The sequence below is a fragment of the Semicossyphus pulcher genome, unplaced genomic scaffold (assembly GCF_022749685.1).
Source record: "Semicossyphus pulcher isolate SPU_LCO1_2020_fin unplaced genomic scaffold, fSemPul1.0.p SCAF_20, whole genome shotgun sequence".
Classification (NCBI taxonomy): Eukaryota; Metazoa; Chordata; class Actinopteri; order Labriformes; family Labridae; genus Semicossyphus; species Semicossyphus pulcher.
The window spans coordinates 20,852,646-20,870,091 of NW_027211694.1; the positions used below are offsets into that span (position 1 = coordinate 20,852,646).

Consider the following 17,446-nt stretch of genomic DNA (forward strand, 5'->3'; position numbering starts at 1 on the left):
AACAGGAGTGTAAAGATATAAAGACTTGTTAATTTGTCTAAGACTGTTTAATGCTCTTTTTTTAATGCAATTATTATTGCAATTAAAAATTATAATTATTATAATCCTTGCTTATATTTATTGTTTCATTGCTAGTACTCCCTATGTAAACCGTAATAATAATAAAGAATAAAAAAAAATAAAAAAAAATACATGAACCGGAAACTCGTGTGAAATCTAGACTTCCGTCACTTCCGCTTAGGTTCAGCGATGGCGTCCTCCGCGACGGGAGACGGCATGAGTGAAGCACAAACAGGAAAAAAATCGAAAAAGACTAAAAACCAAGGTGAGTTTTGGATGCTGTCGAGTTGATGGCTAATTATTGACACCCTTCAACCCGATTACTGTGAGGAATATTTAAATTTTGTTGGTTTATTGGCATGTTTACACGTCAGTAGCAAGGCACGCTTGAATTAGCTTTAAGCTAGCCAGTGAGCATTCATGTGTTGTGAGCATTTGTTGACTGTTTAGTTAGACATACTTTCCCCAGGTTTAATCTGTTCATATTGACAATAGGAAAACGCTTTAGTTTGTTTGTTTGCTCTTCGGTTGATATTAAAAAGTCATTAGTGTAATTTAAGAAGTTTATTTTTTAAGAAAAACATGCTCCTTAAATAGAACATTCGTACTGTAACCACCATCCGCTGCTGTTCCTGAAGCCCTTCATTTAACCTCAGCCGTATTTGGGTCCAACAAACTACTACTACTACTACTCAAACTACCAGAATACAAAACATGCTTATAAAGACCTTTACATTGGTTTATTGATCACGTGTAAAAACGGGTTCCTTCATATTAATACACCTGACATTTGTTACAGAGGAAAAAGTTTGCGAGTTGTAAGGTATGTCAAACATAGCATGATTCTTGTGTGTGTGTTTGTCATGCAGTGGATGAATCTGAACTTCTGACTGTTCCTGATGGATGGAAAGAGCCCTCGTTTACCAGAGATGACAACCCCCGCGGGCTGCTGGACGAGAGCAGCTTCGCCACCCTCTTCCCAAAATACAGAGAAGCCTACCTGAAAGAGTGCTGGCCGCTTGTGGAGAAGGCATTGGGAGAGGCAGTGAGTTCACTTATATGACAACTGTATTTTCCTTTTTAATGATTGTTAAACACACATTTATCTGGAGGCAACAGAAGCTTGCTGGAAACAAGCTGTGTGACAATTTACAAGACATGTGAAAAAAGTACAAAATAGTAACAGAGATTTACTTTTTCACTACAGTAAATGCTCATGCTGCTTAAACTAGGGATGCACGATATTGGATTTTTTTCCATCCCAATATATTTGGCACATAATTTCTTTCCACTTAACTGTAGAGAACATCAAGTCTCCCCTGTAGTGGAATTGATAGAAGAGCCGTGGTGCAGGCAGTTCGCGTCCAGACTCGCGCAGAGTTATGTATAATTAACAGAGAACAGGATTCATTTTGGAAACTAATTTTCACCCAGATGTTCATTAGTTTTAGTCACGATTTAGTTGTTTCATCATAGTTTAACCCATACATCATTAACAAATAAATGAAAAGAAAATAAACAAATTCATACCATGAATCGATCTGTGCGTATATATTTCAGATTTTTAAGTTAATTACTTTCCTACCTTCAGGTCTGGTCAGGCTGAATTGCTCCCCTGTACAGTGCAGTTTAATGTGTGATTACATCTTTGGTGAAGTTCCTGTCCTGTTGAACATGGATTTTTGGTCTTTTTAGCACGTCAAAGCCTCTCTGGACCTGATCGAGGGAAGCATCACTGTTTGCACCACTAAGAAAACTTTCGACCCGTACGCTATTGTCAGAGCCCGAGATCTCATCAAGCTGCTGGCCAGGAGTGTCCCATTCGAACAGGTACTCATCTCTTACAGGACACTTCTGTATAAAGGGTTGTGGTCTTTTGATCTGTCTTGTTTTTTTCTTTTTGCAAATCTGGATTTTATTTCTTGGAGGTAGCTTTGTTTTTTATCTTTGTAGATACGAGCGCAAATGTGATGCTCATTTTTGATTACTTGGTTGTTTGCTTCCCTGTTCATGCCGTTTCTTTTGGCTCCAGGCTGTGCGGATATTACAGGACGACATAGCGTGTGACATCATCAAAATTGGGACCCTGGTGAGGAACAGAGAGCGGTTTGTGAAGCGAAGGCAGCGACTAATTGGTCCCAAAGGCTCCACCCTAAAAGTGAGCAAAAATCACACACATCTCATACCTGCTGGGAAGTAGCACTTGCATCTCTTTCTTTTCAGCGTTGTAAATTGTTTAAACTTTTGACTGCGTCTATAACAAGGCTGATTTGGTTCCTAAATAACAAGTTCAGTGCAGGACACAACTTTGGGATGTAGCTTTTTGGCAAGGGTCTATCAAGATTATAACAGATAGAATAAGTACGACTTCCTGGAGTTTTCAACCGTTAACACTGGTTTGCTCGGACATTGCAAGAAGAAGAAGATTTAGTTTTTGGAGAAAGAAACAGCACAGCGTCTTTATTTTTATTCAATTATTTAAGGAACAAACAGCCAAGAGTGTCAAACAAAGCATGTTTGGAATTGCTGATTCTGAACATGCCAAACAAGATTGCTGTGCTTTATTTTTTATTCTTAATTTTTTTAAAATATATTTTTCATGTTAGTTTATTTCTACTGTTAAAATGTTTCTGTAAATGTGCCAGTTTAGCCATCGTGGTTTGTTTTTGAAAGGCAGTCCTTAAGGCAGGTTGATGGCAGCTCTAAATACAAATAAAATGCATGAAAACCCCAACGTCAATACTTTCATGTAGCAGATCACACTTCATAGGAACACAACAGGGACAACAACATATAAAACACAGGACAATACACACTTTTGTTTATTTGAATTATCTGTATACTTTGGTCAAAAACAAATATAATTTAAACTAAAAGATAATGATCGTAGTCTTACTGCTGCAAATGTGATGCAAACCAGACAACAGAAACATTCTGCTGACGTTTAAAGTTGTAATCTTGTAGATCTCAGTTTCGTTCTCTTTGGCGGCACCTATGGTGACAAACGGTAATTGTGGGAGCACACTTCCCAGATATCCAGACAGTGCTGCATGTGTGACGTCCACGGTCGGCTCCGGTTGTAACTCTTGATTTTCCTGGCTGACGGTCGCTTTCCTTTTCAGACTGTTTGCTTCATCTGAGCGTCGAGTTTGTTTCTTCTTCTTTGGATTTTCACTTATTTTTGAAGTTGTATCTGTAGTCATCCCATCGTTTGTTTGTTTATTCATTTATTTAATGTTTATTTGTATAAGGACAAGTATGTAGCAAATAAACTGATGCCACACACTGCAGCATTTATAGCCATGGCTAATTTGCCCGTCCCTAGATGGGCCTTTAAAATACATAAAATCAACGACAAATGCACAAGAGACAGTACAAAACGGACCATAAAACAGATACAACAGATGTTCAGCCATAGTAGATTATTGTTTACTCTGGCAGACCAACCTGGCTGATGGAAAACGCGTCATTAACTGGGCGCCACTTGTGTCACCCAGTCTGTAATACTGCAAATGCAAAGGCTTTCATCAATGTGCCATAGGCTCAATCACCTCATTCATGTTACCTCATTCTTTGATAGATAGTGACTTAACAGACATTTATTTAATTGACAATCTTCGAGATTATATCTTAAAGTTGAGCATCTTGACAGTACAAAATGGTAAAAATGTATATTTGGCGTCTGGCAGGGAAAAATCAGACATTCTGAGAATATTGCAATTTTCTTTCCAAACATTTTCCACTGTAAATTACACACAGATGACACACAGTATGTGGGGGTAAAGGTTTGAAGTGATGAGTTTCACTGAGCTACAGTGGGAACACAGCCTGTCTGTGGGGTCCTTTGGGATAAATGTCACTAGGTGGCAGCGTTGGCTCTAAACACCCACAATATGAGTGTCTGAGTCATTAGAACAACAAAGCAAAATACTGTTAACAGATCGGTTCTGTAGATGTCATAAGGTATTTTTTCTGTCTCTTTCTACAGGCGTTAGAGTTGTTGACCAGCTGCTATGTGATGGTTCAAGGCAACACCGTGTCTGCCCTTGGGCCCTACAACGGCCTCAAAGAGGTAAGGTGTACCTACCAGCATTCATGTGTGCCCTGCTGTCTGGGCTGCAATCAAAACAAACTCCAGTTGTGTGATTTGGTTCAGATGAAGTCCGGCGCATATCACTTTCATGATCTCTGATGGGAAGTCTGAGTGTGTGTGCAGCAGCAACGAAGCGCAGAATTGTGGGTGGAACAAACCAACATTGAGCCTTCACAGAGAAAGCTATCTGATTAACTTTTAAAAAACTGTTTGTTTAAACTCATTTCCCTATCATACATTTTTGTTTCATCATTATTTTCATTGGCTAGTTGTGACAGAGGCTTTCCCTTCCCTGTCGTCAGGTACGCAAAGTGGTGATGGACACGATGAAGAACATCCACCCCATCTACAACATCAAGGTACGCTCGAACTGCAGACAGAAACCTGTCTTCACTCTGCCCGTCCTCAGCTCTCATGTAAAAGTAATGAATAGTTTAAAATGTTAAAACATCATGGTGTCATGCCCAGTGACGATATTTTCCATCCTTGTTCTCGATCTTGTGACTGAAACAAATCTCTCTTGGTTTGAAGCCAAGGTTGGCTGAGCCTGGAGCTGAGGGCATGACAGGTGACGATGATTCATTTTAGCTTCATCAAACAACATTGTTCAGCAGCACTTTTTTATATTAGGTAGACATAATGTTGCGACAGATACTGATCTTGTATTTATACTGATACTGATCTAAGATTTTCACAATTTCCTTTCAAAGTAAAGGCTTAAGACATCGCTTTTCTGAGCAGGAACAGATGTGTTAGAACAAGTCGTAGCGTTGGCGTTAGCGGTGGAGACCTGGGGACTTGCTGGGAAAGTGTCTGCATCGGTTAACCGGTCGAAAAAGATTTCTAAATGCACAATCCTAGTGTAAACCGAGTCAGCTTCAATTGTTGTTGAAGACAAGGAGTTGGAAAGTGCTCTTACCAGACATCTATAAACCACTCCTTGCCTCTACTATTGCTGGTAGTTATCAACGTGAATCATTACTTCTAGACAACATCACCAAAGCATTAAACTTTTACTCCACCCAACCCCACCTTCCCATTTCAAATTCTCCGTCGGCCGTCAGACACTGATGATCAAACGGGAGCTGTCTAAAGACCCCGACCTGCGGGTGCAGAGCTGGGAACGTTTCCTGCCCAAGTTCCGCCACAAGAACCTGGCCAAGCGGCGGGAGCCCAAGAAGAAGAGCGTGAAGAAGGAGTACACACCGTTCCCTCCGACACAGCCTGAGAGCAAGGTCAGCTTGAAACCCAAACATTGAACTGTATCTAGTAGCATATCACATGTTTAAAGGTCATCTGATACAAAAAAGGTTGACCTCAAAGTGAACTAACAACAATACACATTTTTGTACCCTGCTATTGGCATTAATTTCTTCATTTTAACACAGATTTTAACTCTTGTTGATCATCTTTTAAAGGTTGACCAGGAGCTGGCCACGGGAGAATTCTTCCTGCGTGAAAGTGTGAAAAAGAGGAAGAAGATGGAAGAGATCAAGGTGAGCACGCCCACCCTGCCGAGCTAACATTCTCCCCTCATTGCTTACCCGGTGGTGTGTGGCACAGAAAGCAACAAGCATGATCGCCTTTTAAATCAGTCACAGGCCTACATGACACAGGGAGCTTACTGGGATAAAGTGTAGAAAAATGATAGGACTACAAAACGATTATCAATTTGATTGATTTTGTAACCGATTGATTGATTGATTTAGTGAGTACTTGTTTTCCCGAGTACTCGTTTGCACCCCGAGTTCGAACTATTAGAATATCTATTTTTGCACTCTATGTCCACATGAGGACATACCAACACACCGACAGACAAACTTACCTGCAAAGATATTTTCATTTTAACATAAACGAGGCTTTTAAAACAAAGGCTTTCTACAGCTTGTAAAATAAACAAAGTAATTCGGTCACGATAGAACGGACATTCAGCGTGCCAAGCCTGTGCAGGTGGTTTATTTAAACAAACATGTTTTTAAAAACATCACCACACCTACACTTGTTAGGCTGTCAGGCTTGGGTGAGAATCTCTCTCCCTCTCCCTCTCCGGCCGGGCTTGTTGTATTAGCTCGTTTCAGCTGGACTGAAGATAATTCTTAACATATAGAGTGACGAGAGAAGAGAGTGCACGCAAGGACAAGCTGCAGTGGTGCTGATTTTTTTCACATTGAATATTAATTCTAAGAATCCAATATCCGGTTTTTAATACAATTCTGTTCTATATTTGAATTTAGAAAATTAAATGACAGCTCTAATCCACACCTAGGCTGCGTTCGAAATGTCATTCTTTACTCGCAGTACGTACGGATGTGTTTAAAATGTGGTATGCAAATAAAAACAAAATGTGCAAATCTCCAGTCTGCCATGCATGCAATGCAAAGCGCTGGAACGTCACAACAGCAGTTGAAATGGCTGGTTACTTCTACTTTCCAAATCCAGAAACTGGCGCCTGCCGTTGCATGCTGCAAAATAAAGTTGAACAGCTCCGTACTAAATACTACAGTAGCACAGTATGTGGTCTACCAGTGGTTCTCAACTGGTGGGTCGGGACCCAAAAGTGGGTCGTGGAGCTGTTTTCAGTGGGTCAAGGATGTGTGCTTGGAAAAGAAAAAGTCTATGCTGCGATTATATTTTGAAGGCCACGGGTTTCCTGTGACGTGTGCTGAAGAAGTGTAGTTTTCTCACCCTCCAAGTGTCCACTGATCCCAGCTACAGTTACATTTACATTCTTGAAACTTGTTGAGCCCCGCAGTAGTTGCCTTGGGGCTGTTGGGGAAAAAGAGCCGTTAATTGAATGAATTGTAGAGGGAATATGTTCTTCTCATGCAAACTGCACAGATTTTAATTATATAAATTTGACTGGTTAAAAAAATGTGGGTCGCCATCGGTCACTGAGGAGGTGGTGGTGGGTCCTGAGGCGAGACCAGTAGAGACACACTGTAGTATATGGTATCTGATTTTGAACACGGCACTCGTATCCACACTACTGACTGTCACTTACAGGTGTCCTTCTGTTAATTAGTTAAAGGTTGATTGAAGAGCAGCTTTATTACTTATGATCTTATCCCAGATAGCATTACACAATTGGGAGAAGAAGAGGAGAAGTTGCAATCTACTCTGACAACTGGTTCCTCTTTTGTAGGTGAAACAAACAGAAGCTCTGACCAAGAAGCAGGAAGAGCGGAACAAAGCTTTCATTCCTCCGAAAGAGAAGCCGTTAATGAAGAAATCTATCAAAGGTGAGGATAAAGGAACAAGCCTGTTACGGTGCACGGTACACCACAGCTCATCCCTAGCCTAATGACTAATGTTCACCTTGTTTCTGTCACAGCTCCTTCAGAAGGCAAGCTGGACATCGAGGCCATTAAGGAGAAAGTGAAAAAAGCTAAAACCAGGAAATTGGGAGCTCCGCCGGTGAACGCAGCTCCTCCCAGCAGCGGCAACAAAAAGAAGAAGAACAAAGGCTAACAGACTCACACCGACTACGTGATATGGTGTTTATTGGACTGAGTGAGGACACAAGAAGATGGGACTTGTTTGATGCAAAAACTGTCATCGACTTTTTATTGAACAACTTGTGTTGTAAAGATTTCCCGTTCATGTTTAACCTTCACCTATCTGGAGACCAGTTTTCAGTGAAATGAGATGAACTCACTGACCGACATCGTACATTTTCCACTTTTACTAACTGTGGTGCAGATTTTGGATGGTCAGTATTTATATGCGTCAGAATATATTTTTCTCCCTCCTGAGAACAGATGCTTGTTCAGGAGCAGGCAAACTCGATCAGCTGAAAATGTGACATTAAAGGAAGATTTTTAACAACTTGGACCTTTTTATATTTGTAGGTTTCTCTTCATTCATTCAGGAAAACATTTTCCAAGCAGCTCAATTGTAGAGGATGAGGAACTGGGATTTTCACTTTCACTATGAGACAGGTTTATAGCTGCAGGTTAAACCAGTTTATGTGAAATTCTTTATCAAAGGTCGTGATCAAAATCAATGTTTATTATCTTATCTTCAGCGGTAGCTGTGCCTTGAAAATCCTACACGTGTTTGGTTCCGGTTTGTTCACCTGCTCAACAAGCTGTTGCGTATTTACTCATCCTGGCAGGATCCGCATTCATTTATAGCATAACTGTCCTTTTAAATTACAGTCTACAAAGAGGGAACAAATATTACACTTGGATAATGTTTTACTAATGCATGACTCGTGATGATTTGGTGCACGACTTGTAGCAGGAAGGAGATCAAGTCACTAAGACTGTGTTTCCTACTTGAAGGAGAAGTTTGGTATTTTTAAACCTGGGCCCTATTTTTACAAAAGTGTGTCGAAATGACTCAAAAACGGTCCAGGAGATGGCCTCCGCCGTAGCTGCGATACGGCTGCAGTGGCCGTATCATAATCCAGGGCAACTACGTCTGATCAAAGGACGTCCATCTAAAGAAATTAGATGCATGTAAATATGTTGGGTCTACTTATTCGATCGATAGTTGCCTGCTTGGTTCCTGTGGTCTCCTCTAGTTTATTTTGGGCACATGAAAGAATATCTGCAGCACAGCCTGTTGAACAGAGGGGAGTCCTCCGACGTGGTTACACAGCGTTCCACATCCCTGGACACGCCTGGCCATCAAATACAAATGCCTCATCTTCATCGTCGTGATCGGGTAAATATTCAGCCGGGGCTTTTGAAATATATTCCTGCTGGCAGACCTCTACGTAAACAAATCCTCTCTCCAACTCTAACTCGAGCTTCCACCGTCCTGTTCAGGTAACTTCTCACAACCTGAGGGATTTCAGAGCGAGACTAACTGAAATTACTCTGACTCTTATAGAATATTAGGACGAGGAAAACAGATGGGTGTTCAGGAGGAGACGGACTCGATCAGCTTAAAATACTGTCACAGTTTTATAGCTGCAGGTCATGCAGTTCAAACCTGCCTGACAAGGCAAACAATACCATCAGTGTCAGCATCAATTATCTCTTAATCCGTAACCGCAGCCAGGCGTCTGTGTCACACAGGGTGATTAACTTTCCTGTATTTATCACAGCGAGTGATGCTTTTGATCGCTATAAGAAAACAGGAGATTTTTTGTTAAAAACTCTTCATACACATGGACAGGATCAGCAAAGAGAGAAGATGCAGCACTTAGTCCACAGGGGTCGCCAAGATCAACACAAACTGAAAGTTCCTCATCAGAGCTTTAAAGGAGAAGTTTTTTTAAACCTGGGTCCTATTTGTACAAATGTACGTGTTGAAATTATACCGGCTATCTGATGGACCGTTTTTGTTCCTGTGAGTCATTTCGACACCTAAATTTGTACAAATAGGGCCCAGGTTTAAAAATACCGAACTTCTCCTTTAAAATATAACCTGAAAGCAGAACAGCACCTCACACTTCTCGTAGATTGTTTGAATGTAACTTGTCAGATACAAACATTTACAGCTCCAGAAAAATCAAGAGACCATTGCAAAAGCATGTTTTTATCTGGTTCTACTATCTATAGGTTTGTGTAGAAGAAACTTTTGTTTTATTGTAAACATTTCTCCTACTTGCAGATAAAATATCCTCATTGAGGTCTTTTATTTACAGAAAATGACTGGTTAATAAAAAGATGTTTTTCAGAGCTCGAATAATGCAAAGAAAACAAATTCATGTTCATTTTAAAGAAGAAGACATACTTTATTAATCCCCAGGGGGAGATTGAATGTTTTCACTGTTATTAGAAACATGCTACACACACACAAAGGCCTGAATACAGACATGCACAAACAGGACCCTGTGGACATACACTAATGGAGAGATGTTAGAGTGAGGGGGCGCTCCAGGCAGTTGGGGATTCGGTAGGTTGCTCAAGGGCACCTTGACAGTGCCCGGGAAATTACATGGCATCTCTACAGCTACAAGCACCAATACCATTCTGTACCGGGGCTTGACCTGGCCACCCTCTGGTTCCCAAGCCAAGTCTCTACAAACTGAGCTACCGTCTACCCCAAACAACAGAATACTAATGTTTTCACTTAGGAAGAGTTCACAAATCAACATCTGGTGGAATAACCTGGTTTTTAATTCCAGCTGTCATGCATCCCTGCACGCTCTCCACCAGTCTGTCACAGTGCTGCTGGGTGACGTTAGGCCGCTCTTGGAGCAGCTCGGCTTTGTTCAGCGGCTTGTGACCGTCCATCTTTCTCTTGATGGTAAATGGACTGCGCTTTTCTAGTCTTTTACGCATCATGTCACATTCACACATGAATGGCAAAGGCCTCGGTGCCAATCTCCAATCAGTATCTACGCACATTCATACCCGATGGCTATGCCTTTCAGGGTCTTGCCCAAGGACACCGATCAGATCTGGTTATTGGGCTGTTCATGGCACGTAGAGAGAGACGCTGATACGAGAACAATTTGAGAGGTCTCTTATTTTTTCTCCCCGAGCTCTTCATTTTAAATTGATCATGTTTGAAGTGTGAACTAATTATACACTCATAGTATCTTCACCATTTAATTGCCAAAGGAATTCATGTCCACCCTGCATTAACTCATTGAATCCCCATAGGTCATGCATGATGTAGGTATAAAATTTGCATCCTTCCTTGCTTAAAATATGTCTCCTCCAGCACCTAGCTATGAGCAGTAATCACAGCAGACATTTTTGGGAGAGTTCAGTCTAGTTTTCTGAAACCTGTGGTTTAGTTAGTTGCTTGTTTCAGGTCTGACCTCCGACGTTTTTTGGAATCAAGAAAAAGACGATGTGATTTTAAAGGAGTGTATAGACAGAAAAGAAAAGGTATCATAAAAACATTTCTTCATCATAGCAGTGGCTGAACAAGTCCTTCACATCACTGCGACTGGTCTATTCATAGCAGAAGATATCAGGGTAAAAGTGGTGGACTGCATACGCTGCGGCGAAGGTAAGGATGAGGGCGATGGGTCGGACAACCACAATAGCCACATAGTTTGATCCACGGGTCCAATAGTAGCCTGGAAAAACAAAGTCAGAGTGGGTTCTGTGCTGGTACCATGTGCAGCTTTAACTGTGATTTCTCCGGTGGACTGTGTTACCCACTTCTATATTAAAGGTGCAGGGCAGTGTTGTAGTCAAGTCAACAAACCTCGAGGTTTTAGTTTAAATGCTACTACGCTGAGCTTTAACTCTATCATCTGTGAGACCTCATGTTTATACTGTACGCAGGTCTTCGAGGCTGTGATATTATTAAAACACGGAGCCAAATGATCAATTGATGCTTATAAATGATGTTGAGCAGCTTTCAGGTGATTTCTTTATTGTGTCGTATTGATGTATGAATGTCTTCAACTATTTACTTTAAAAGACCAGAGAAGCTGTTTAATTAACATCACACATCCTCCCGATATTCTTTTTGTGCACTTGCACTCAAAAACTATCCAGGTAGCTTTCCGACATTTGCTGTAAAATCTTTGAAAACAAAACGCCTGATACGTGGCGCCTCTTTAGGCATCCTGGCAGGAACAAGACGGTGGGTGAATGAGCATGCAGGTGAACACACGTGCCAGTTCTCGTATGAAACTGAGTAAATTAATATTAAAAACAATAAAAAGGTCCAAGTCCTCTCCCTCTTCGGAGTCCGAATGCAGTCCATCTAAGAGTCTAAGTCGATTCACGAGTCCTTAAAATCAGGAGTCGAGTTGGACTCGAGTAATACAACACTGGTGCAGGGTGCTATTCTAACCCTATACCAATGACTGTATATATAGATGGACGACACCTCTCCATCTGCTTTCATTGTACGGAATTGAAGCCAAAATAGCCCCTGTGATCGGCGCTGCCATCTTGCAATGGTGACGTCATTTGGAGCCAGAGCCTGCGCAGTAGGGATCGGCGGGTGGCGCCGCCGTAGCCACTTCCGCTAACCAAAACACACACTTAACTTACAGAAATAACAGCAAGGATCAGAACAGCTTCTCTGTGTTGGTCTGAGGTTAACGTTCACAGGTATGTAAACTTCAATGACTGTTGTGATTGTTTTAGTTACGTCTCCTCTCGCCGTTCCTCCTCTATTCTGCTACTCAGGAACAGATCAGCTGTATTGGTCAACAGAGCTGTCGATCATCCTTTTTGTAGCATCAAATAACTCATTAAAAATAAACTTGTCCGGAAAATGAGCACTTGGACGTAAATCAGCATGATGAGAACTAACTATAAGGACAGAAACCATGTTTGAGAAAAATGTATCTGGCGTGTATTTTGATTTTACAGTTTGACCCATGTCCCATCTGTTAACATGTTTTTATGCAGTCTGTGCCCTATACATCTTTTTTTGTCACATTCAGACTGTATATTCTCACAGGAAGCTCTGTTTTCTGATCAACACCTGTGAGCATGTGTTGGCTGCCACACAGATCTAACTTACCCTCAGGCAAGTTCTCTGTGTTCCACCAAATGACTTTCATTTGTCAGAACTCTGTACTGTTTGTTCTTGTTAAGGTGTGAATAAATACAGGTGTTAAGTGTTGAATATAAAACATTCTCTATAATGCCCCACCTTAGTCACACTGATTCACCCTCTGTGTGTGTGCATGTGTGTGCGTGTTTATAATGGTAATTATACAGTGTATGTGCTGTCACTTACTTTCATCTGAATCTCGATCCGGGCTACCTGCAAAAGGGTTTAGAAACATTAGAAATGCCAGCTCTACCAGGTAATAAAGGTTATTTTCTTTCTTGTAGTGATGGCAATAACGGCTCCTTGAAGGGAGCTGTAGGTATGGCTCGCTTTCTTCTTTTTAGGAAGCGGTTAAAGGGGGCGCTGGTTTAGTGTACAGAGGCACGTCACACTGATCGCAGGCTCGACTCCCGGTCTGCCGATCATTTGGTGCATGTCATCCCCCCACTCTCTGTTCCCAACATTTCCTGTCTATCTTCAGCTGTCCTGTCAAATAAAGGCAAAAGCCAAAAAAATAATCTTAAGGAAGCGGTTAAAGATATATTTTCTCCATATAAGTCTCCGTCTATCCCCAAATGAGGTAACACAATGGTGATTGAGCCTATGGCCCTCTGATGAAAGCCTTTGCATTTGCAGAATTACGGATTGAGTGTCTGTGGCGACATTCGTGGAAAAAATCACAAGCGGCGCCCAGTTAGTGACGCGTTTTCCATCAGCCAGCAGTGGTTGGTCTGCCAGAGAGGGTAGGCGGAGCTAAGCGGCTGCTTTTCCACTCTCTGCAAGTGTTGCGAGTAAACAGTAATCTACTATGGCTGAACAAACAAAGAAAAGATGGATGACTACAGATACAACTTCAACAAGAAGTGAAAATCCGAAGAAAAAGAAACAAACTCGACGCTCAGAAAGGTAAATCAAGAGTTGCAACCGTAACAGAGGGAGCCGACCGTGGACGTCTGGTTATCTGCGACGTATGCGCCCATGTTGACGTTTATCACCATAGATGCCGCGAATAGAACGAAACTGAGAACTTAGAGATTATAACTTTAACATTGTGAAGCCTGAACATTAAGCAGGGCAATGTGATGCAAAGTTTGGTTAGTTTTTCTAGTATTATGTCAGTCTTTCTCACTGTAAACTCGAAGGACAAAGGAATTCTTCTTCTTGTAGAGGACTGGAGAGGAAAAATGTGACGATTAAGGACAGGGAGGAAATTTGGACACAATGTTTCTTTAAACGGCTCTTGACTACAAATTGGACCGTTTACAGCTATACATGTTTTTCTGTTAAAGAAGTGTCCGCGAAGGCTCTCAGTCATCCAGGTCATGGTAATTTGAAGCTTACAGCAAAAGGCAACTGGACTTGGTTGAAGTTCTTGAGGACATTTCACCTCTCATCCGAAATGCTTCTTCAGTTCTAATCTGACTGCAAGAAATCTAAGCCCCTGTAGGTCATTATTATGCTATTATTGATTTAACATACAATATAGAAGACAAGGACATACTTTATTGATCCACGAGGGGGAATTCAATTGTTTCAGTCTGCTTTAACAGAGCAGGACAACAGGAGCTTATGGACAAACACTAATGGAGCACCTCTCCAGCTCCCAGCCCCAATTCCATGCTTGTTCCGTACCGGGAACAAGCCAAGGCCCTACAGACTGAGCTACCGTCTACCCTCTATATATTGTATATTGAGTATTGATTACACATCTCTTAGCGTACTTATGACCTACAGAGGCTTAGATTTCCAGCTCTGTCCACCAGTCAGACGAGATCTGAAGAAGCCTTTCAGATGAGAGGTGAAACGTCTTCAACAAAGTCAAGTTGCCTTTTGGATTTCGAGATGAACAAGTGGCTTGTTTAACTGGAAAGCCTGCGAGGCACATTCTGTTCACTTGGCAAAGCCCCACGACTTCGTTTTATTTGTGGTTTGGAACCTGTTTTGGAATAACACATCAAAAGCAAATAACACACGATTTGTGCATCACCACAGAGAGGACAGAGTACTCACGACAGAGTTGGTCCACACAGGTGCCTTCACAGCCAGAGCAGGCGGCCCCTTTGGATTCATATGGTTTCCTTCCGTTCACATTACCCCTGCACAAAGAACCATCAGCCAAGTTATATCATTGTCCTCTCATGTTCAATGTCCACCACCCTTTTGTGTCCTCCCTATTCATTTTCTCTCTATATATTATTTAGGAGTCGTTTAAGACATACCTAGAATAAATATAGAGAATACTGCCAGTCTCTCTGAACTTGTACAGCGGTTGCGGTGAGTGTTGCTACTTGTTTTTTGTCACATGAAACCAGGACTTGCCTAACCTATAACCCAACCTTAGTCCTGAGGCAAGAAAAGAACATGTTAACATGCCTTTATCCAAAATATGATCCAACATTTATGGAGCCCTTCTGACCTTTCCAGTAATGACCCTAAATGTAAAGTCTTTTCTCAAATCATACTCAGATTTGTATATTTTATTAGTTATATTTGTAGACGTTTTAAACTTACGCTGGAGCATAGTTGCATACAAAGAGGACCCCTGCTGTAGGACCAAAGCCAGTTTTTTGGACACCATTTGGGCACAGATGAGCGGCACAACCAACCTTGTAGCTGTTTGCCCACACAACCTGGAAACAATGAAAGGGTTACTTAGTACAACAGAAAAAAAACACAAGCACATTGTCATAATATTTCCAGCGTGCCCACCTGTGTGTAGTGGCCGCAGACGCTTCTGCAGACTTGGCTGTCGTAGTCATACACTTGTTTTTCATCCACCCAACTCTTTATGGCTCCCGTCACATCAAAAGTTGAGGGTGGGTAGCCGGTCCATATGTTTTCTCCTACAGAGGAGAAGGTAGGGTGCCTGCGCTGGGGGTTGTGTTCAAACACACAGTGTCTTGCCCACGCTCTTGAAGTGATGGCCAAGTCCTCATCCCATGTCTGAACAAGCAGAGACAAGGAACCTGAGCTGTTCTGTTTTATAACAACCACCTCTTTAAAGTCAATTTTAACGGTGTCAAAAAAGTCTGATCACTTCCTTTTTGTGGTATTTCTGAGCTGTGAAAAATATAAAGAGTTGAACATTCATCTATCCATCCATAATCTATACCACTTGTCCCAGGGGTCTCCAACCCTGCTCCTGGAGAGCTACCTGAGCTTCGAATGTATTGCTCATTATCAATCCCAGTTGGTTGATAACAAGCACGTCATTCAAATCAGGTGTGTACGGAGAAACCTAAAACATGCAGGAAAGTAGCTCTCCAGGAGCAGGGTTGAAGACTCCGCGGGGGGGCTGGAGCCTATCCCAGCTGTCATTGGGTGAGAGGCGGGGTTACACCCTGGACTGATCACCAGTCCATCACAGGGCTGACACACAGAGACAGACAACCTTTCACGCTCACACTTACGGGCAATTTAGAGTCACCAGTAAGTACCTGGAGGGAACCCACGCATGCACGGGGAGAACATGCAAACTCCACACAGAAAGGAGCCATACGTCCTAACTAGGTACCTTCTAACTGTGAGGCAACAGTGCTAACCACTTCACCACCATGCAGCCCAAGACTTGAACAGAAGTGTATATTTTGTGTGCCTTTTGTTCCAGATCAGTCTCAGGGCAGATTGTGAAAAAGTTTGGCGTTAAAGCAGAAATCACTGAGATGGTTATTTCAAAACCAGGTGAGTGAGACTTGGTTAGAAACCATCAACCCTTCAGTCTCAATATGCTTCTACGTTACTCTAACCTAACAGAGGGCTGACAAAATAATCACTGACTGAGAAAGGAATTGTTTTCGCTCTGATCATTACTGACTAAAGCAGCATTTTCATAATGTGTCCACAGGGTTTCATATCCTTCATAGTTAGACGTAGTGTTGGCGAGGTCACGTAACCACTGCATATTTGTCATTTGTTACAATAGACAGAAATGTGACTTGACAAAGAGAAGTGCCGATAATTCCTACCATGTACAGCATGTTACTTGCAGGCGGACTGACAGATGACCGCGCCCTGTTGTGTTCCTTCACACATTCAGTGATGAACTTCCAATCTGTTATTTCCGGAAGTGAAACCGAGCACAACCCCGAGTCCAGGATCATCCAGGCCCACAGTAACCTCTCCATTGTGCACCCCATTCTTCAGAGGATAGAATGCCAGTAGCAATGGCGCAAACGCTGTGGTTTTTGAAATACAGTTGCATCTGACACCGTGTAACAGGAAATGGCACGCAAGAGGAACAGGATGTATGTGCTGTTTTAAAGCCGTTGCACCAATTGTAAATCATGTAACATTTCCCACATTAAAGAGAAATGCCTTAAAATATGTGCAACTCCTAAAGTGGGGGGAGTGTGATGTAATGGAGTAGAAAAACAGACTTTTTTTTGTCAAATAAAGGTGCAAATCATTTAGTTATAGTTTGTCCTTTAATTGTTTTTATGCGATATGCTTTATTTTTGTCCGGTTTTAATCATTTCAGTTTCCTGTATTTGCTTTTGCAAAACAGTGAACCCCAAAGGCTCACCATTGGTGTATGAAGTTAGATGCCATCAGTGCATAAATGTGTGTGTGTAAAAGCTTTATATCTTTTATCCCTTGCTTCTTGTAATACGTCAAAACGTCTGCTGTAAAGAAACTTATTGTTGGGTTCTAGGTCCAATAGCTTTATTGTTATTTTCAAAAAACTTAATTCAACGAGCACTTAGAAACTTTTTATTTGGCATTCATCAACATTTTCCTCAGATAATTCACTTTCAGCATCAAGTATCACATGTCTTTACGCTGCCATGCCCTGCAAGGCGCTTCCTACCATTATAATGTTCAAGCACAAAATGATCATAATTAATCGGCAGTGCTGTTTTGATCAAA

At 41.7% G+C, this 17,446-nt stretch overlaps 2 protein-coding genes across 2 annotated transcripts; one reads left to right on the top strand and one right to left on the bottom strand.

Annotated features, from left to right (window-relative positions):
* Nucleotides 1-231: 231 nt before the first annotated feature.
* On the top strand, nt 232-7,978 carry krr1 (KRR1 small subunit processome component homolog). Its single transcript, XM_069671197.1, has 10 exons — nt 232-325; nt 930-1,105; nt 1,756-1,890; nt 2,093-2,218; nt 4,049-4,132; nt 4,456-4,512; nt 5,218-5,388; nt 5,572-5,649; nt 7,296-7,392; nt 7,485-7,978. Exons 1-10 carry the CDS (start codon nt 250-252, stop codon nt 7,619-7,621), a joined length of 1,137 nt encoding a protein of 378 aa, XP_069527298.1. The 5' UTR covers nt 232-249; the 3' UTR covers nt 7,622-7,978.
* Nucleotides 7,979-9,814: 1,836 nt separating this feature from the next.
* Nucleotides 9,815-16,775, bottom strand: glipr1a (GLI pathogenesis-related 1a). Its single transcript, XM_069671144.1, has 6 exons — nt 16,546-16,775; nt 15,290-15,523; nt 15,092-15,210; nt 14,591-14,676; nt 12,767-12,793; nt 9,815-11,138 (listed from the first exon to the last, which is right to left on the bottom strand). The coding sequence occupies exons 1-6, from the start codon at nt 16,714-16,716 to the stop codon at nt 11,011-11,013; spliced, it is 765 nt and encodes a 254-aa protein (XP_069527245.1). The 5' UTR covers nt 16,717-16,775; the 3' UTR covers nt 9,815-11,010.
* Between the last annotated feature and the right edge of the window lie 671 nt (nt 16,776-17,446).

Bases quoted from the DNA above. Each gene is read 5' to 3' on its own strand.
- krr1 (XM_069671197.1), top strand. From the start codon at position 250: ATGGCGTCCTCCGCGACGGGAGACGGCATGAGTGAAGCACAAACAGGA. The intron at 326-929 runs GTGAGTTTTGGA...TTTGTCATGCAG, and splicing joins GAAAAAGACTAAAAACCAAG to TGGATGAATCTGAACTTCTG. The intron at 4,513-5,217 runs GTACGCTCGAAC...GTCGGCCGTCAG, and splicing joins ACCCCATCTACAACATCAAG to ACACTGATGATCAAACGGGA.
- glipr1a (XM_069671144.1), bottom strand. From the start codon at position 16,716: ATGGGGTGCACAATGGAGAGGTTACTGTGGGCCTGGATGATCCTGGAC. The intron at 15,524-16,545 runs GTAGGAATTATC...CTGCTTGTTCAG, and splicing joins CAAGTAACATGCTGTACATG to ACATGGGATGAGGACTTGGC. The intron at 12,794-14,590 runs GTGAGTACTCTG...ACCCTTTTGCAG, and splicing joins CTGTGTGGACCAACTCTGTC to GTAGCCCGGATCGAGATTCA.